At 36.0% G+C, this 22,424-nt stretch overlaps 1 protein-coding gene across 11 annotated transcripts in view; it reads right to left on the reverse strand.

The window, feature by feature from the left end:
• The window catches only part of ADGRL3 (adhesion G protein-coupled receptor L3), a 949,445-nt gene that overhangs the window by 112,772 nt on the left and 814,249 nt on the right, over positions 1–22,424 (reverse strand). For all 11 annotated transcript variants that reach the window (XM_086407653.1, XM_086407652.1, XM_086407651.1 and 8 more), the window contains one exon: positions 1,570–1,779. In XM_086407653.1, coding sequence (XP_086263779.1) covers positions 1,570–1,779 — 210 coding nt within the window. The remainder of the gene's footprint in view (positions 1–1,569; positions 1,780–22,424) is intronic.

A 22,424-nucleotide genomic window follows, 5' to 3' on the forward strand; every position in this document is an offset into this window, starting at 1 on the left:
GTATCATCAGGAAGCAAGAATAAGAAGGTTTCTAAATGAAAGGAAAAATCAAAGAGCAGTTGAATTGCAGGTTAAAAAGAGAATGAAATGATTTCTTCTTGGGAAATATCACAGTTTCTTGATTTTTAGAGTTAGGGCTTCAACTATTAACTTTTGTTATCAGAGAGTAGTTTTTGGAGAAAAAAATGTGTACTTTGATTGCTTATTCATCTATATGCATTTCTGAGAAAAATTGTCACATTTGTATATGATAACCAATTAAAAGTATAATCACTGTAATTGCACCCTTTAATTAATCATGAATGTGTAATCACAAACATGAATTCAACTGCTTTTTCATTGTAAAGACTGTACATATGGACTCATACCAGAGAACAGCATTAAGTGAATGAATTATTTATTATGCCTAAAAGTCTTCTAAAAAATGAGTTTTCATTCGTAGTTTTAGTCATGAGAACAAATGTGCTATTTTCATGAATCTCAAGGACATAGAAAGGGCCTCACAAAAGTTACAAGTGGGCATAAAGTTTGTTTAATATATTAGATATTATCTATTGATCATATTTTTTGTTTGGTTTTTATCAAGAACAGTTGGCTGGTACTATTCCTTGTTATCCTCTTTTCTTTCTTTTCCTCCCTTCCTTCCTCCCTTCTTCTCTCCCTCCTTCCCTTCCTTTCTTGATATGGCTAAATGTCATTAGTAATAAGGTATGACATTAGCATTTAAAATGTAAACAGAACTTGAAAAAATAAAAAGTGTAAAACAAAACTTGGGATGAGTATATAAATTATAAAAACAATATATAGTTTGAACTATTTTCCAAAATAAGTCAATTAGAAAAGTCATGTTAGCATCCTGTATCATGCATCGAACCTAGACTGGCAATTCATTTCACATATGATATTATACATGTTTCAATGTAATTCTCCCAAATCATTCCACCCTCGCCCTCTCCCACAGAGTCCAAAAGACTGTTCTATACATCTGTGTCTCTTTTGCTGGGATGACCCAGAGGGATGGTATGGGGAGGGAGGTGGGAGGGGAGTTCAGGATGGGGAACATGTGTACATCCATGGCAGATTCATGTTGATGTATGACAAAATCAATACAATATTGTAAAGTAATTAGCCTCCAATTGAAATAAATAAATTTATATTTTAAAAAAGTCATGTTAGACATGCAATTTTCAACATAATTTCCATTGTCTTTAAAAAGTTTGTTATGAAAGAACAACAAATACGTGTTAGAAAAGATACTCCTCCATTCCTTAAATGACTTAACTCTCCTCAATATTCAGCTCTGTGATTAAAAAATAAAGACTAATAAAGAAACATGGTTCTTTAGAAAGGCAAATTTATGAACAGAATTTCGCAAGAAATGTACATTCATACATCCATATATTCACTACTTCTTTATGACAATTGACGTGAAAAAGGGAAAACTGAATAAGATATGAAAATTCATAACTAAGACAACTGGAAGAGAGGACATTTCAAACAAGAATCTTTTGAGAACTGGAAAGCTACAAGCGGAGAAATTGTTTTCTAATAACAACATAAGTTGCTTACTGGTTGATCTGTTCTGTTGATCCCAATCAAGAAGAGCAGTTCTGCTACAAAAAGGCTGATGCAGAGGTTCTTATGGATGGTGTTACGGTCACTCTGGAGCCCACGGAAAAAGCAAAATGTGAAGATGCAAATCAGGAGGCACACAAGGGACAGCAAAATTCCAACCCAGGTGATCACATCCAGAAGGAGGTCATGGACAGCATCACTATGCTGGAAACATGACGGAAAATACGTAAGTTCCAGTCATACATAACAATTACAAAGCTTTATAAGGGCCTGGATTCATGAAACATGACTTTAAAAATGTACCAAAAATCCTCCACACAAACAATGAGTAAGAAGACTTATTTATTTTTTCCTAGTCCACAGGTAAGGCATTTTATCTTTACTCTGAGGTGTGAATCAGTTTGTCAGTAGTGTTCACACATTTCCTAGATATGTTCATTTTCAGCATATAAATAGTTGAAGCAAAACAACTTAGTTCCAGCCAAAGATTTCAAGGCAAAGCTTTTCATTTTTCTACACCATGTTGCTTTTTTACAACTTTTTTTTTAAACAACTCTTGCTAGGGAATATTTTCTTTAAAAATTGTTATACATTTAGGGAAGTGGTATCTTAATTGAAATGTTCTCTGAATTATTGTTGTTTTTTAAATACAAATTATAATTTATCTGTTCTATAAATCCTTTATCAGAATTTCCAAGGTTGAGTTTATAAAAGTATGTGATTTTATAAAGATGCCCAGTTAATTCTGAAGGACAGTCACATATGTGTACCATTTATTTAGTAGAAGATCTAAAAGAAAAAGGATAGTCCTTGGATTTATATTCATACTGAAGGGCTTAAAGAGATCAAGAATTGTGATCCCTGTAAGGTTTTACATGAATAGAACCTGTTACATACAGATGGAAAATAAGCATTCAAAATCACTATACTATATAAGAAGCCCAAAACAGATAATAGAATTATGAAAAAAGAAATATGCTCATGAGACCTTCCACACTGAAACTGCATTTGGTGGCTCTTTTATAGACCTGTGAGTTCCATACCTGATATGTTTCTAGGTTTTTCCACAATCTCATTTGTGTCTTTGTTCTAAGATTCAAAACTCTATTTCTACTCTATGATAGTTTGCCCCCATCCAAAACCATTCTGTGAAGCTTTAGAATTTACAGTAACCCAACACATTTATGTGCCAACATGTTGGAGCAGACTTGAGAAATTATCTGTCAATTCCTTTTTTCTTTCTAGGTTTCTTGAAAAGTCATAAAGACCCAACTTCCATCAAAAGGGGAATAAATAAATATTGGTTGATACTTAGGAAATGATATTCAAAAGAGGAATAGAAAATTAGTGTTCTAGAGGTACACTCCCAAACATGAATACTTCTCAAAAATCTAATATTAGACTTAAAAAAATGCAAGTAGAAAAAGTACCTATACAGTATGATTCCATTTATGTAAAATTTTAAAAGATACAATTCAATTACATTGATTTTTATGGATCTATGCATAAAGGGAGGAGGGAGGAGGGTTCAGGATGGGGAGCACATGTATACCTGTGATGGATTCATTTTGATATTTGGCAAAACTAATACAATTATGTAAAGTTTAAAAATAAAATAAAATTTTAAAAAAAAGAAGAGAAAAAAGAATAACATGTGCATAGCAAATTTTTTAGTAGAAAACAAAGAGACGTGTTTCTAATTGACATATTTTCAACTGTAGAGATCATACACATTGATTTTTGTTTTAGGATGGAGTTACTATTTACATTTCATTGTCTTCCACATTGTTAGCTCACCTTAGAAATATATATATATATATATATATATATATATACACACACATACATACAGTTTTTTTTAATTTTTTATTTTATCCAGACTTTGTCCTTTTATGTTTTATGGAAACTTCATATAAAGATTATTCTGAATGTGGAAATTCTCCTTACAAGTGAGCCACCATGCTGCAACCTGCATCACAGCACTTCACATACCGCCAGATACAACTTCACAGTTGTTATCTGATAAAGAACTCTGCTAGGACACTGTCAATGAAACAGTTTTGATATATTCCTGCATAACTCTAGATGTATTTCTCAGAAGGAGCTCAAATCATGAAAGAAAAACCACATGAAATTTTGCTTTAACTGCTTTTTTCTCCAGGGGACACAGACTAGTGTTGGTCTCTGACAGCTTAAATTACTGTTACTGTTGGAGAGTGGTTAGTGCTACTGGTTCCTTGAACAGAGGGCTATTTGCTCTCTTCTTTGACTTAAAGGAAAGATGCTGTAATTGAATATCAAGCACCAACGTTCAGCACAGCAGTCTTCCATAATGGCAGATATAATACATTCTCAAAGGTATCCTAAAGACCTATAAAACTAAAAAAAAAGAAAAAAGGAAACCAAATAACTTCTGCCTTTCCTGGGTAGTTGCATTATTAGAAACGTATATATACTATACTCAGTGCCTTCACAGGTCTTTCAAAAACCTCATGCAGAGTTGTTAAGAGAAGAATACCAAATGTCAAAACAACAGTACAAAAAGTACAAAACACTCAAATGAGGAACAAAAAAGTCTAGCAATTAATTAATAATCATCTTTCAGGTAATACTGTCTAGCTCAGAAAACATAAACATCAACAACCTTATATATACCATACTATGATCGAATGCAACTCACCACTTGAATTTTATCAGTAAGATGAAAGAGAAAGAATGACAGGCATTAAATGTGAACAAGATCTATAAGTTTAGCGTTCTTTATATCTGTCATAACAGAAATTTCAGGAGACCAAACCATGATAAAAACCAACCCTTCTTCAAGAGGATGGTCAATTGACTAAAACTCCTAGTATAGCTTTAACAATGCTATAACAGATCAAGTATTCTTATTTCCAAGGTTTCATGTTTGTGAACACTATATGACTCAAATCACCTTTGACATGAACTACATATCATTATGTGACTTGAGATCTTTTTAAGCTTATATCTTATTATTATATTCTAGCACTCAGTACTTGATATGCCACATAAAAAATGCTTAATATTTGTTTTTGAATGGTTATAACCCTGCACCATTTAGACCAAATGTCCTAGGAGCTGGACCCTCTTACATCAGTATAGCTTTAGCTTCCATTTACTCTCCATTGGAATTTAAAAAGGATCAGTATCAAACATTATGTTCAAAACTGAGTCCCTTATCCTGTTTCTCCCTCCACTCTCACTCCCAAATCTACATTTCCCTCTGTTTTACTAATTTCAGTAAATAGCAACACTTCATTCTTTGAAGTTTTCTGGCCAACTTAAGAATCGTATTGATTCCTTTTACACACACACGCAAAAATTACTCTTAATCCATCAAGAAATCTCATAGATCCTGTCTTCTATCTGACAGCTGCCAGTCATCTCAATTGTACCACACTGGTTAGAACCACCTGATTTTTTTTTAACAGCCTCCTAAATGAATTCCCTACTTTGACCCTCATGTATTGCCCTTTCCTCTCTATTCAACAAGATAGAGACATTGGATGCTTCCATCAGCGAGTCAGATAATAAGACTCATTGATGGAAGCATCCAACGTCTCCCATTTCAATAAAAGTAAAAACCAAAGTCTTTACAAAGATCTACAAGGTCCCAGAAGTCTGCACTTCTGTGGAAACATTTTCTATTCTCCCCTTCGTTCAGTTTACTCAACCCCAGTTGGCCTCCTCTGGCCCATGAATATGTCAAGCACATTCCAACTTCACAAACTTTGTACTTGATGTTCTCTTGGTCGGGAATGCTCTTCCAAAAGATAGCTGTGTGACTTAATCCACTACCTTCATTCACTACTTCATTCAAATGTCACCTTCTCACAGAGCTTCGTTTGAATCATCCCATCAAAAACTGCAAAATTCATTTAACCAACTGACTCTATTACTTTTCCTGCATTATTTTTCCCCTTAACATTTACCTATATTAGATATTTTATTAGTATTTGTTTATCATCTGTGGCCTCTACTAGAAATTGCACTCCAAGAGAATAAGTTGTTTTATCTTCTGATCCCCAGTGTATCCCCAGGTCCTATAAAGTTGCATCCTAGAGTAGATGCACAATTAATATATGAACTGAATAAATTAAATTCTAATTATCCCTCTCTTCTGAAATGGCCTTATATTATAAACTAAAAGTTGTATCATGCTGCCCAATCTTTGGGACTTTTTTTGGCCACATCGCATGGCACGTGACATGCAGGAATGTGGGATCTTACTTCCCTGACCAAGGATTGAATCCCTGCCCCTGCAGTAGAAGCACAGTCTTAACCATTGGACCAGCAGGGAACTTCCATTTTGGTTCATAAATCATCTGCTCTAAAATCTTGAGCAAGATATTAAAAAAAAAATAGAGCTGGAGAATGAGGAGGCTGTTAAACCACAGTATCTTAAAATATGTGGATATATCAAGGGGTCAATTATGACAAGAAAGGCAAAACTCTGCATGGAAATAAGAGGACCACAGAGTAAATCTGAGAGTTAAAAGATGTGGATTTAACCTTGTCACTCTAATTTTGCAATTGTTATCTTGAACAACCACCTACCCTTTACAGTATCAAAACCTCATACACATAGAGATAAAATAACAGAGGATTCAGGTTATTGTGTGGTAAGTAAGATAATATATGTTAAAGTAAGGAAGTCAATCTTTGTTTCTTTGTTCTTGGTTTCTTTGTTCTTGGTTTCTTTGTTCTTGGTTAATCTAAAAATGGAGAAGGTAATGGCATCCCTCTTGCCTGGAAAATCCCATGGACGGAGGAGCCTGGTAGGCTGCAGTCCATGGGGTCCCTAAGAGTCGGACACAACTGAGCGACTTCACTTTCACTTTTCACTTTCATGCATTGGAGAAGGAGATGGCAACCCACTCCAGTGTTCTTGCCTGGAGAATCCCAGGGACGAGGGAGCCTGGTGAGCTGCTGTCTATGGGGTCGCACTGAGTCAGACATGACTGAAGCGACTTAGCAGCAACAGCAGCAATCTAAAAATAATCTTAAATTTTTTCATGCTTGACAGCAAACTTCATTTAAAAGTCAAAAGTCTATATGAATAACACAGGGTAGAACAGAAAAATAATAACTGTAACAAGAACAAATGTTAATGTTATTTTGCCTAAAGATATCAAACATTATTGCAACTGACTAATTAATTACCTAATTTCTTCTTATAACATTGTAAGTTTACTTTATATCATTAATAATATTTGGGTTATTATAAATTAAGAGCAAAATATATCCATAGCATATGAAGAGACAGATTTTAACTTTAGAATCTGAATTCAACCTTTATTGCTATATGTGTGTGCTAAGTTGCCTCAGTCGTGTCCAACTCTTTGTGACCCTATGGACTATAGCCTGCCAGGCTCCTTAGTCCATGGGATTCTCTAGGCACGAATACTGGAGTCATTTGCCATACCCTTCTCCAAGGGATCTTCCCAGGTCAGGGATTGAACCTTCATCTCTTAAGTCTCCTGCATTGGCAGAAGGGTTCTTTACCACTAGGACCACTTGGGAAGCCCTTCATTACTATACAGTTGTGTTTATGAAGTTTAAATAACAAAGCCCAAAAGTACTTAATTTCACCTCTATACCTATTTTTCCAGAGTTGTACCATAAACTGTTCGTTACTATAAACATTTGGAAAATTCACAAAAAATAAAAAGAATGAAAAAACTTCAGGACAATTAACATCTTAAAGATGATGGAGAACTATGAGAGAAAATCTTACAAGCAGAATGATTCATCAGAATACACTTCCAGGAAATTCACTGACTCTTCCATTTTAGAAAGAAATTTTTATGAAAATAACATTTGTTTTTCCAGCTTTTTATGAAGTTTATATTCACATATGAAATGCAGATATTTCAGAAAGTTTCTGATTTCCCTTTTATCTTCATCTCTATGAATCTGCTTTGTGTTATCACTGTTGGGTTACTGAGTAATTCAAATACCACAAAAGGAATAAGTACTTCAACAAAGGAAAAAGATGGCTTAAACAATGATGTTTTATGAAACTCACTCTGTCAATATAAAACTCTTAAATAAACCAATAGGTATACTTAATGAAACAAAGCCCAAATTCATGGAATAGGGAAATGTGGTTTTTGCCTCATGATATAAAAATAACTCAATCTGAGTCAACTAAGACCCTTATGTAAATTTTGATATTTCCAACTTTATTTTCCAAAAAGTAAGTCAGCAAACAAGATGGAGAAATAGATTTTGAAATGCTTTTCATTTTAACTTCATGAGTGTTTCCAGATGGGACACAAACTGTATGAATTAATTCTGAACCCTTCTGGATGTTTTCTCTTTTATATATTTTTAGAAAGCTGAATTTTCCAGACACTACTTAAACAATTACCCTATAATAATTATTAATTGTTGGCCAGTAATTTTCAAGAATCTGTTTTACTTTCTGTATTAAAATGTATTATTTTAATGTTGAGTCAGATTTACTAAGGTATAATAAAATGGTTTTTAAATTGCCTCTCAAACATATCTTGTTCTGAAGTACTTGCATTATAGCTAAAATGAGTTTCATTTTTTTATTCTTTGCCAATGTAGGAGCACTAGATTTGTTATTAATGTATCACATCAGCATAAGGCATTGTTCTGACTCAAGAATTTTACTGAAGCCAGTGTTGTTATGAAAGTCCTATTTTCTGATAAATGTGGTAAGAACTCTGTGAAATAGTTTCTTGCATTGCTCTAACAGATCATCAAACACAAAGGTCACCCTACAAATACTTGGCAAAATAAAGGGCTCAATGGTTTGAGGAAATAAGGATTTTCTTTGTGGAATAGGGTGAAGGTCAAAGTTGAGTAACAATAAAAAGAATGATTAGGCTGCACCTCTTATGATTTTTACAGTAAATTAACCAAAATAACTCAGCAGTAATTTCCAAATTTATATCAAATTGAAAAAAAATCAATCAAATATTTTCAGACTTTAATTGCTGAGAGAAACACTGGCAAGTAAGAGCATACAAAAACATACATATCCACTGTCTTCAGAGTTCAACAGAACTTACTCAGAATATCTCTTTGGTTTTAGAAGCACAGCATTGTATGCCTAAGTTATGTAAGATTTACTTGATTTGAATTATTATTTTTTAAATTTCATCACATTTGGTGAGCCAGATTCACCACTACATTAATGAAGGAAACAGAAAAAAAAAAAAAATAGTAGGAAATGTGGAAGCTAAGTATCATACAGTAGCTGAGAATTACATGGGGATATAGGTTTTTAAAAAGTACAGTTGATTAAAAAAAAAAATAGTTGCTGGCCAATTAGAATATTTTTAAGTAAATGATGTAATCAAGCAGTAAATAAGAAAAAGATTTTAGAGAACTGGGGTGAGGGTAAGAAATGAAGTGAGGTAGAGAGAAAATTTCATCTTTAACATTTCTGACAGTGATGATGATGATGGTGATAACAATAATGATGATGATAGCTGACACACAACTTTCAAAATACCAGATTCTTCTACAAGTGCTAATTTATTTTATTAGGGTAGTCACTTAGTCCTATAAAACAATATGACATTATACTATTATTACTTCCAATTTACAGATGAAGAAACTGGCGCACAGAGAAGTAATTTACCCAAGATTATTCAACTAGTAATGTGGCAGATACAGCATCAATGGCAGAGTGACTACCTATCCAGGTTTGCTCAGGAATGTCCTAGTTTTAGCAATAAAATTTGGAACCCTGGGAAAATGTTCTCCAAGACAATGATACTATTCCAGAGATCAGAGATAGGTTCAGTTTGAAAGACGTGAACGATGGGATAAGCTTGAGTATTCCAAAAAAGTAAACATGCATTAATGCTTTGTTCCCTTGATTTGTCTGTACACCTGTAAAGGTGCATTTTTCCTGATGTACTTTTCCAGATTCAGAGGTTGCAAATGAAATGTCCTATGGGTAGACAAAAGGGGAAATTTTGATAATCAACGTTTTGCTTCCTTATAGTGGCAGACTGAGGTCCATGGGGTCACTAAGAGTCGGATACGACTGAGCGACTTCACTTTCACTTTTCACTTTCATGTATTGGAGAAGGAAATGGCAACCCACTCCAGTGTTCTTGCCTGGAGAATCCCAGGGACAGGGGAGCCTGGTGGGCTGCCATCTATGGGGTCGCAGAGAGTCGGACACGACTGAAGTGACTTAGCAGCAGCAGCAGCAGTGTAGAGCTGATTCTGTCAGATCTTACTAATGACAAAAAAATGATGTGTTTAATCTCAGAAACAAAATAATGTTTCCCCTATGTCTTATATATTTCAATTTGAAAAATGAAGTTTCAATTGTCTTCTTGATTTCCATAAAGATTTTGATTAAACTTCAGAAGACACAAAAGACTGTTAATATCTTGTCCAGACATAAAACAGACTTTGCTTATCAATCTGCATATTTGATAGACATTGCAAATGTAAATTTTGGAAAATGTAATTCAGCCTATAAACTCTTTACAAAAGAAAATGAACAGCTCTTACCCACTTAATGTCCTGTACACCTTGTAGAAAAGGCTTCTAAAAAGGGATGTGATTTGCTTATTTGTGATAATGAGGATTCATAATGAAATTATTTGGTCACTTTTCAGTTTCCTCAAAGTGTGTAGAAGTACTTAATGAGCCTTTTCACTTTCTGAAAATGGAAGGAGACAGTCTCCTTGAGACATGTGCCTTCAGGATGACTATTACTGGGGCTGGCCATAGACAAGATGCTATAATACTGACTTTCATAAAATCCTATTTTCAAAGTATGGAAAGCAAGGAAAATGTCTTTCTCTAAATTTTATATATATGACAGATGACAATGGAGAAAAATATTATAATATGACACATTTATATGTTTTTCCAAAACTGTTTGATGAGCTCTGAAGCGGCTATAGGGAATCTGATAAAAGATACTCTATCTTATTCTACCTGAGTTGTGTGAACTTCTGTGTAGGTTAGGAAAAAAAAAAAATTACAGAGAAAAACATTGCTTATTTTTGGGATTTAAGCTTATTTACAAAAAATATCTCACCAGAAAAGAGCAGTTATGTTAAATAGGACTTTATGATTTCTATATTAAAACTAAAACTTTATTGGATTCCAATCTTTATTTCATAATTTCACAACTATTTAAGTACTTTAAAGCCATTATCTCTAATAGTGTTTTATCTTATGCTGACATTCGATGTGCTTGAAAATGGTTCTAAATCATGAATATTTTGGACATGGACAGACTATATGGTAAATTCAGAGATGCAAAGGAATAAATTAAAAAACAGCTGGTTTACCAAAAAAAGCCTGTACATATAAAGTGAATGGGAATTTTTGGAGAGCTGGGAACTAATACCCACAAGTCTAAAAACCTACTAAGCAAGTGATTAAGTAAAGTCCTAAATATTCTTTGCTGAAAAGTTTTGTTGAGAAGATATTTATTTTGATGCCATCATATTGTATTGACATTAAGAATTAATGTAATCTGGTTTCATAAGATGAAAACTACAGGTTAGAGTGAATTTTACTATACAGTATATTCAGTTTTAACACTACCAAAAAAAGGATAAAGACTACACATAGAAAAAAACATGTCATAGTTATTTTTATTAAACATATATCATATCTGTTTAATTATTTTGTTGTACTAACTTATTTAATTCTCACATTTATAAAATGTGTAATAATATAGCCTAAAAATTTAAATATACAGTAAATATTTTTGCTGTATCAGAGGACAGAAAGAAACATTTAAAAATATAATTATAGGTTTTCACAATATTAGCACTACTACTAATTAGTACTAAATACTAACTGTAACTTTTAAGTAGTAACTATAACTTTTAGGTAGTAATAACACAATTGCAGAACAGTTATACCAAAGAAATTCTTACACTGTTAAGAAAGTTCTAGGATCTACAACAAATTTTCCAACCTGAAGATCTGGCAAAGGGACTGAGAATCCCCTGGGAATTTGACTTAGGAAGCCAGTGGGATTTGGTCACAAAACTTCCACAGGCCTGGGGAAACAGACTCTTGGAGGACACAAACAAACCTTGTGTGCCCTGGACACCAGTAGAAAGGAGCAGTGTCCCCACGATAGACTGAGCCAGACTAACTTGTGAGTGTCCAGGAGTCTCCGGTGGGGGCAAGGGTCCACAGTGGCCTGCTATAGGGTCGGGGCACTGAATAAAAAGGTGCATGCACAAGTTGTTTTGAAAGAGATCACCATTACCTTCATTACCCTTAACATAGTTTGGGTTCAGGACAAAAAACTAGGAGGGAACATAGTCCTGTCCATCAACAGAAAATTGGATTAAAGATTTACTGAGCATGGCCCCACCCATCAGAACAAGACCCAGTTTCCCCCACAGTCAGTCTCTCTCATCAGGAAGCTACCATAGCCTCTTATCCTTATTTATCAGAGGGCAGACAGAATGAAAGTACATTCACAGAAAACTAACCAAACTGATCACAAGGACCACAATCTTGTCTAGCCCAATGAAACTAGGAGCCTTGCCATGTGGGGCCACCCAAGATGGATGGATCATGGTGGAGAGTTCTGATAAAACGTGGTCCACTGGAGAAGAGAATGGCAAATCACTTCAATATTCTTGCCTTGGGAACCCCATGGACAGTATGAAAAGGCAAAAAGATAGGACACTGAAAGATGAACTCCCCAGGTTGGTAGGTGCCCAATATGTTACTGGAGAAGAATGGAGAAATAACTTGAGAAAGAAAGAAGAGATGGAACCAAAGTGAAAACAGTGCCCAGCTATGGATATGACTGGTCATGGAAATAAAGTCCAAGGCAATAAAGAACAATATTACATAAGAACCCGGAATGTTAGATCCATGAATCAAGGTAAATTGGAAGTGATCAAACAGGAGATGGCAAGAGTTGACATCAACATTTTAGGAATCAGTGAATTAAAATGGACCAGAATGGGTGAAATTAATTCACATGACCTTTGTATCTACTACTGAGGTCAAGAATCCCTTAGAAGAAATGGAGTAGCCCTCATAGTCAACAAAAGAGTCCAAAAACGCAGTACTTGGGTGCAATCTCAAAAACGACAGAATGATCTCTGTTTGTTTCCAAGGCAAATCATTCAATATCATAGTAATCCAAGTCTATGCCCCAACCACTATTCCGAAGAAGTTGAACTTGAATGGTTCTATGAAGACATACAAGACCTTCTAGAATTAACGCCAAATAAAAACATGTTCTTTTCATCAGAGAGGACTGGAATGCACAAGAAGGAAGTCAAGAGAAACCTGCAGCAATAGGCAAATTTGGCCTTGGAGTACAAAATGAAGCAGCGCAAAGGCTAAAAGAGTTTTGCCAAGAGAACACACTGGTCATAGCAAACACCCTCTTCCAACAACACAAGAGACAACTCTACACATGGATGTCACCAGATGCTCAATTCTGAAATCAGATTGATTATATTCTGCAGCCGAAGATGGAGAAGCTATTCAGTCAGCAAAAACAGGACCAGGAGCTGATGTGGTCATGAACTTCTTATTGCCAAATTCATACTTAAATTGAAGAAAGTAGATAAAATCACTAGACGATTCAGGTATTACCTAAAACAAATCCTTTATGATTATACAGTGGATGTGACAAATTCAAGGGATTAATCTGATACAGTGCCTGAAGAAGTATGGATGGAGATTTGTGACATTGTACAGGAGGTGTCAATCAAGAACGTCCCCCTCAAAAATAGAAATGCAAAAAGTCAAAATGGAGGTCTGAGGAAGCTTTACAAATAACTGAGAAAAGAAGAGAAGCCAAAGGCAAAGTAAAAAGGAAAGATATACCCATCTGAATGCAGAGTTCCAGAGAATAGCAAGGAGAGATAAGAAAGCCTTCCTCAGTGATCAATGTAAAGAAATAGAGGAAAATAATAAAATCAGGAAGACTAGAGACCTCTTAAAGAAAATTAAAGATACCAAGGAAACTTTTAATGCAAAGATGGGCATAAAAAAGGACAGAAATGGTATGGACCTAAGAGAAGCAAAAGATATTAAGAAGAGGAGGCAAGAATACACAGAAGAACTGTACAAAAAAGATCTTAAGGACCCAGGTGTGATCACTCACCTGGAGCCAGACATCCTGGATTCCGAAGTCAAGTAGCCTTAGGAAGCATCACAACAAACAAAGCTAGTGGAGGTGATGGAATTCAGGCTGAGCTATTTCAAATCCTAAAATATGATGCTGTTAGAGTGCTGCACTCAATGTGTCAGCAAATTTGGAAAACTCAGCAGTGGCCACAGGATTGGAAAAGGTCAGTTTTCATTCCAATCCCAAAGAAAAGCAATACCAAAGAATGTTCAAACAACCACACAATTGCATTCATCTCACATGCTAGCAAAGAAATGCTCAAAATTCTCCAAGCAAGGTTTCAACAGTATGTGAACCAAGAACTTCCAGATGTTCAAGCTGGTGTTAGAAAAGGCAGAGGAACCAGAAATCAAATTGCCAACATCAATTTGATAATAGAAAAAGCACGAGATTTCCAGAAAAACATCTACTTTTGCTTTATTGACTATGCCAAAGCCTTCAACTGTTAGATCACAATAAACTGTAGAAAATTCTTCAAGAGATGGGAATACCAGACCACCTTACCTGCCTCCTGTGAAACCTGTATGCAGGTCAAGAAGCAACAGTTAGACCCAGAGTGGAACAATGGACTGGTTCCAAATAGGGAAAGGAGTATGTAAAGGTTGTATATTGTCATTCTGTCTATTTAAGTTATATGCAAGAATACTTCATGGGAAATGCCCGTCTGGATGAAGCACAAGCTGGAATCAAGATTTCTGGGAGAAATACCAATAACCTCAGGTATGCAGATGCCACCACCCTTATGGCAGAAAGCTAAGAATAACTAAAGGGCCTCTTGATGAAAGTGACAGAGGAGAATGAAAAGGCTGGCTTAAAACTCAACATTCAACAAAAGAAGATCATGGTATCCAGTCGCATCATTTCATGGCAAATAGATGGGGAAACAATTGAAACAGTAACAGAGTTTATTTTCTTGGGTTCCAAAATCACTGCAGATGGTGACTACAGCCATGCAATTAAAAGACACTTGCTCCTTGGAAGAAAAGCTATGACAAACCTAGACAGCATATTAAAAAGCAGAGGCATTACTTTGCAGACAAATTCTGTCTAGTCAAAGCTATGGTTTTTCTAGTAGTCATGTACAGATGTGAGAGCTGACCATAAAGAAAGCTCAGTATTGAAGAATTGATGCATTTGAACAATGGTGTTGGAGAAGACTCTGGAGAGTCCTTCGGACTGCAAAGAGATCCAACCAATCAATCCTAAAGGAAATCAGTCCTGAATATTCATTGGAAGGACTGATGCTGAAGCAGAAGCTCCAATATTTTGGCCACCTGACGTGAAAAGCTGACTCACTGGAAAAGACCCTGATGCTGGGAAAGATTGAAGGCAGAAGGAGAAGGGCACGACATAGGATGAGATGGTTGGATGGTGTCATTGACTTGATGGACATGAGCAAGTTCGAGCAAGTTCTGGGAGTTGGTGGTAGACAGGGAAGCCTGGGTGCTGCAGTCTATGGGGTCACAAAGAGTTGGACACGACTGAGCGACTGTACTGAAGTGAAGACACGGAAGCAACATAAAAGTCTACTGACAGAAGAATGAATAAAGAAGATATAGTATACACAATGGAAAATTATTCAAACATAAAAAAGAAGGAAATAGTGATATTTCTCCTCCCACCTTCAATCTTTCCCAGTGAGTTAGTTCTTCACATCAGGAGGCCAAAATATTGGAGTTTTAGCTTCAGTATCAGTCCTTCCAATGAATACTCAGGACTGACTTCCTTTAGGATGGACTAGTTGGATCTACTTGCTGTCCAAACGACTCTCAAAATTCTTCTCCAACACCACAGTTCAAGAGCATCAATTCTTCGGTGCTCAGCTTTCATTATAGTCCAACTGTCACATCCATACATGACTACTGGAAATACCATAGCTTTATCTAGACAGACCTTTGTTGGCAAAGTTATGTCTCTGCTTTTTAATATGCCGTCTAGGCTGGTCATAACTTTTCTTCCAAGGAGTAAGTGTCTTTTCATCATTTGGTCTATCTTAAAAATCATCTCACACATGAAGAAAAAATCCAATCAATGAAAGGATTATGTATACTTAGTACTAACTTATGATTGTAGTTAAATTGAATTTGGTGGTGCTGACATTATAGGAATTCACAATGTCCACACAACCATTTTGAAGCATTGGGAAGTTTTGGGCAGTTATGATGATATCTTGCTGTAAATCTATTTATAACTTGACAATTTCATTGTAAAAAAAAATAATCTGTCACTTTGAACAGTGATGCAAAGCACTGTGAGGGCACTTGAGTATATAGTGAATTAAAAATTTATATTTTCAGAAATCTTTATAATTCTCAACATGATTTTAATAGATTTTGCTGTTCAATCACTAATTTAACCCTGAGACAATGTTAGAAAATAATTTTATTACCCTCATTTACCTGATTAATAATGGGTACAGTGAGTTCAGATAATGTGCTGTAGAAGAAGAGGCAATTAGCTGGAATCAGGATACTAAGTTTCCTAAATTTTCTTATCCTAACTTCCCTTCAGATTATAAAACAAGGAAATAAATTATGATGACAATACCTATTATGGTGCTATGGATCAAATAAGACAATGTAAGTAGACATTAAAGAAATTATATTAGTTCCTACTATCACTGGCCTCTCTGAGGCTTGAAGTCCTTATCAAATCTCTACTTTTTGCAATCCCTTAAACTTGATTACTTATTTTTCTTATAAAGTATTTCTCACTAGAATTGCAGATGCAGCTCCAGCTGCTATTTTTAGCCATGTTTATATACTGAAGACAACCAAGAACCTGAGAAATTTAAGGGTAAGGATTTAGGATGTGTTAGAAGATTGCAGGGTTTTTTGTTTTTGTTTTTTTTGCTTAAAAATGCTACGTCTTAGAAATAAAACAAATAAGAGGAAGAATGCAACTAATACTCTCTAAAATAATATAAAATTTACTGAAAATACACACCATAAAAAATTGAATCCTATTTCATGCTACCTCAACCCCATCACTCATTTTGCTTAAAGTTATGGCATTTCATCTAGAGCATCTTCTACGATCTCTTAAGGTCAAATTAAGGCTTTCCCCTATGTGTTTCTACCTGGAGGAGGAAATGGCAAATCACTGTGGTATTCTTCACAGGAAAATTCCATAGACAGAGGGAGGTGGCCAACTATTTTTCATGGGGTCGCAAAAAGTCAGACTTGACAGAATAATAGCATGCCCACCATGTGTTTCTACAGCATTCTCTAACACAACAATAAGACATTTCTCATAAGACACTAATTTTGCTGATTACTTATCTGTATTACAAACTAGATCACAAATTTTGTCCGTCCCAAAAACAGTACTTAAATATTTGAGGAACAAATGAAGGGTGGGATAAAGTGATTACAATGAAATAAATTGAGATGGATAAAACTAACTTTTCATCCACGTTTCTCTTAATTAAAAACTTAAATGTTCCCATACAATGTAACTTTAACAAGGTGATCAAACTTAGTGACTCCTATAAGTGGCTTCCTTTTCCAGTGGGAGTGAAAGTGTTAGTCGCTCAGTTGTGCCTGACTCTGCAGTCCCATAGACTGTAGCCCACCAAGCTCCTCTGTCCATGGGGTTCTCCAGGCAAGAATCCTAGAGTGAATTGCCATGCCCTTCTCCAAGGGATCTTCTCCACCCAGAGACTGAACTCAGGTCTCCAGCATTGCAGGCAGATTCTTCACCGTGTGAGCTACACAATGGGAAGGATACAGCATCTCCTACAAGGTATTATTTTGCCCAAAAAATGCAACCTGGATCTAACTATGAGGAAACAATAAGAGAGACTGAGATTGTGAAACATTCTATAGGACAAATAACCTGAACTCTGCAACATGTCATTTTCATGAAAGACAAAAATAGGTGGTGTTACTTCTAAAGAAAACCAAAGAAATGTCACAACTAAAGGTAACGCATGATGTTTGACTAGGTCCTAAGTGGAAACACAATGGCTATAAAGCAATTTATCAGGATAATTAGAACACCTGTGTATGAATTATACAGTAGATGATAATACTGAGTCAAAGTTAAATTTCTTGTGTGTTTTAACGGTAGAGACTTTTCCTGAAACACATTTGCTGCAAGATTTAGGAATTAAATGTTATAAAATCAGCAATTTACTTTCAAGGGGTCAAATAATACATTATATATGCTATGTACATACAGAAAAAAGTTAAAGTCAAATGTGTCAAAAATTTAAATGTAATTCCAAATAAGGAGTATGTGGGTGTTTACCACTGTTTCATCTTTTTCTATTAAAGTTCTATAAAGAGTGGAGAAAATAAGTAACGAAAAAAATTTTTTTCCACTCCAACTACACTGTTCTTGCAGTTCACATCAGAATTACCCCCAGTTCAGGATTTTGTTCTTGTCCCTTCTGCCTAGAAGAGTCTTTCCCCAGATGATCTGTAAGACTGATTCTCATTTCTTTCAGGTTTCTGTTCATAATACTGAGCTTAGGGTCTAGCAGAGGAGGCAGACAATAAAACAGCATGCTGCTGCTACTGCTGCTAAGTCGCTTCAGTTGTGTCTGACTCTGTGCGACCCCAAAGACAGCAGCCCACCAGGCTCCCCCGTCCCTGGGATTCTCCAGGCAAGAACACTGGAGTGGGTTGCCATTTCCTTCTCCAATGCGTGAAAGTGAAAAGTGAAAGTGAAGTCGCTCAGTCGTGTCCGACTCTTAGCGACCCCATGGACTGCAGCCTACCAGGTTCCTCCGTCCATGGGATTTTCCAGGCAAGAGTACTGGAGTGGGGTGCCATTGCCTTCTCCAATAAAACAGCATACTAGCAAATAAATAATTTCATATTTTAATAAATCTATGAAGGAAACATATTACTATGAAATTGTTTGATAAGAAAATCTAATAATAATTCTTGGTTCTAAGAAGTTGTCAAAAATTTTGATAGAGTTAATATTTAAGATTATACAATAAAATTTTACATTTTTAAAACCATTTTGTTTTCATGGAATTTTACATATTTGGAGGGTATTCAATTTGTGAGTTACCTAGTTTTTTTTTTTTTTATTTTCCCTCTGAATAAATACATCAATTAAAGTATTATATACTCTTGTTGTTCAGTCTCTAACTCATGTCTGACTCTGTGATCCCATGAACTGCAGCATGCCAGGCTTCTCGGTCCTTCACTATCTCCCTGAGTATGCTCAAACTAATGTCCATTGAGTCAGTGATGCCATCCAACCATCTCAGCCTCTGCCACCCCCTTCTCCTCTTGTCCTCAGTCTTTCCCAGCATCATGATCTTTTCCAATGAGTCAGCTCTTCGTGTCAGATGGCCAAAGTACTGGAGCTTCAGCTTCAGCATCAGTCCTCCCAGTGAATATTCAGGACTGATTTCCTTTAGGAATGACTGGTTTGATCTTGCTATCCAATGGACTGTCAAGAGTCTTCTCCAACACCACAGTTCAAAAGCATCAATTCTTCAGTGCTCAGCTTTCTTTATAGTCTAACTTTCACATACATACATGACTACTGGGAAAATCACAGCTTTGACTAGATGGACCTTTGTCTGCAAAGTGATGTTTCTGATTTTTAATACCCTGTCTAGGTTTGTCACAGCTCTTCTTCCAAGGAGGAAGCATCTTTTATTTTCACGGCTGCAGTCACAATCCACATGGATTTTGGAGCCCAAGAGCAGTTATGAGTTTTAATCTCTACTTTCACCTCAAACCCATTACAGTACAGATGACAATATATAAAATGAGAATAAAAAAACTGGGAATGAAAGTGTACAACCTTTATCAACAAACATTAAACATTCTATTTTTCACTAATAAAATCCTCTCTTAAACTCTTAACTTTTCTTTTGGACTTTAAAAATAAAATTAGACTTTTTAAAAAGCAAGTACTTTTCTTCATGTCCCACTGCAGAACCCTACAGTGTATTTCCTTCTAACTTAGAAAATCTAGTTATAAAATACCTGACACACAGAAACCATGATATGAAGTTAAAAATTTCAAAATTGTTTGAAATTGTTCAAATTGTTTTAAATCAATATTAAATTAAAAAATACAATGTTTTTAAACAGAAAAATAATACCTATACTTGGACTGGGGTAATGTTGAGGTAGAAGCAATAGGATATACTAAGCTAAAAAGAAAAGAGAGGGCAAAAGAGAGATGCAAGCATCAAACTAAGGAAAATGAAGCCTTTTAAACATAATAAAAATCAACATCAAGTTGAACTGACAGGAATGATCACGGGGACTTTTTAAATTCTCTCCCAAAGAATTATCATTTGAGTAGAGGAAACAGCTATCGGTGATTTCTAAAGCATTTGTTACTGTGTTCTCAAAAACCACAGTAGAAACGTTAGTCAATTAGTTTGAAACTTATGATCCTGCAAACTAAAATACTCCTCCCAAATAGATTGTTCACAAAGAGAATTACTAGTAGGAGAAGAGACAGATATTTGAATTTAGTGTATTCAACATTTTACGGAACAGCAGACAAATCTGCACATGATTTCAATAATGAAAAGTTTTTTTAAAATGCCATACATACTACCACAGTTTGGTATAAAACTATATTATATAAACTTTCATAATGGAAAGAGAAGAAAATCTAAAAGAGAAGAAAATCAAATGTTTCCATAGACAAGAGAAGCAGAGAAAACTCAAAAGTAGTTAATCAGCTGTGTAGGACTGAGCAGGACCCTGTGGGGCTCCCAGGCAAAAATGTCTTTCCATGTTCCCCATTTCTAATATGAAACAGGCTTCACTCAGCCTCCATGATCTTCCCTGAGTTCCAAAGGACAGATTCAAACAGTTGCTAATAAGAAAAGGGAGGAGATGAAGAGACAAGGAAGGAGCAGTCAAGAAATAATAGTGCAGCCTTGGGAAAGGGTTCTGTTTCCTCCTTAAGGCATATACATAGCAATGCCTTTGAATTCTGTACAGAACCAAAACCCCCACCAAATGGAAGTTGTTAACTTAATGAAGCCTCCTTCATTGCAGACAGAAGGTCAGAGAAGAACCTCAAAAACCACAGAAGCTCATCCAAAGACCACCTGATGCCAGATGACCTCTGGATTGAAGGAATGCAGGCCCCACATGCACCCTGATCCTCATCAGCAACCCTGCCTACAAACTCTAAATATAAGACTCCTCACAACAGCCCCTCAGGTGGGGATGCACAATTTTGAGGGCATTAACATGCAGTGGCCCCCTTTACTTGGTAAAGCAATGTTCTTTCCTAAATCACCCAAAATTCTGCATCTGAGATTCATTTTGGTACTGGTGCACAGAGGCAGGTTTTCAGTAATATTGTCACTTCATGTGTGTGCGTACTAAGTCACTTCAGTTGTGTCTGACTATTGTGACCCTATGGACTCCTCAGACTTCCTTCTTTCTTTTAAAGAATATTTTTCAAGCACCTAAGTAAAGATCTTGATGTGTTACACAATAGGTTCTGAATAAATGTAACTCCCTTCTTCTAATCTGCCAGAGATACCAGAAGATTCTAGCATTCCAGTGGAACTTAGGTCATTCATGATGCTTACATTTTTAAGGGGAAGGAAAGGGCAGAGAAATGAAGCTTCAGTCATAATTGTGATAAGCCTTATAATTGATACCTACACTGTGATTTAGGACACAGAAGGGGTTCATCTAAGGCAGGACTGATCAGAGAGAGGGCTTATCAAAAAAGTGACCTACGCTGAAGGATAAGTAGGATGAATTTAGTAAGGTAAACTGTGTAAAACTTGCATCAACCACATTCTTGGAACAGTTTGCCTTGGGTACAGTATTCTCTCTTATCTCTTTCCTACCTCAGCAACTGGTCCTTTTGAGCTTCCTTTGCTGGTGCCTCCCCATCTCCACAGCCTCTTGTGTTGCCCTGGCCAGGAGTGTAATCCTAAATGTACTCCAGGCACTATCCATTTCTCTGTAGTTGATCTCATATGGTGGTATGCTATAACCATCATCTCATGATCCCCAGGTTTCATCTCCATTTCTTAACTCCAAACTCCTAGATTCAATAGTTAACTTGATATATCCATCTAGACTTCTAATCAGTGTCACAATTCCAGAACAACACTTTTGGTGTTTTCCTATAAGTTTTTTCCTTCTTAGTAAATGGTTACTCTGTCTTTCCAAAAGCTCTGGAATAACCCATCCCCACAAAAGACTGTGGGAAGTAAGAGAAAGGAGGTCACTGGTCTCAGCCAATTTACAGTTTATCAAGGGAGAGAAGCATTAAGACTGACTTTTGAAGGAAAGGGATGCACTAAAGTGACAATAGGTCTTCCCAGGCGGTGCTAATGGTAAAGAACTCACCTGCCAGTGCAGGAGAAATAAGGGTTCGATCCCTGGGTTGGGAAGATCCCCTGGAGGAAGGCATGGTAACCCACTCCAGCATTCTTGCCTGGAGAATCCCATGGTCTGAGGAGTCCATAGGGTCACAATAGTCAGACACAACTGAAGTGACTTAGTACGCACACACATGAAGTGACAATATTACTGAAAACCTGCCTCTGTGCACCAGTACCAAAATGAATCTCAGATGCAGAATTTTGGGTGATTTAGGAAAGAACATTGCTTTACCAAGTAAAGGGGGCCACTGCATGTTAATGCCCTCAAAATTGTGCATCCCCACCTGAGGGGCTGTTGTGAGGAGTCTTATATTTAGAGTTTGTAGGCAGGGTTGCTGATGAGGATCAGGG

Source organism: Bos grunniens, chromosome 6 (assembly GCF_055505025.1).
Source record: "Bos grunniens cultivar Pamir isolate PY7600 chromosome 6, Bosgru_T2T1.0, whole genome shotgun sequence".
Lineage (NCBI taxonomy): Eukaryota > Metazoa > Chordata > Mammalia > Artiodactyla > Bovidae > Bos > Bos grunniens.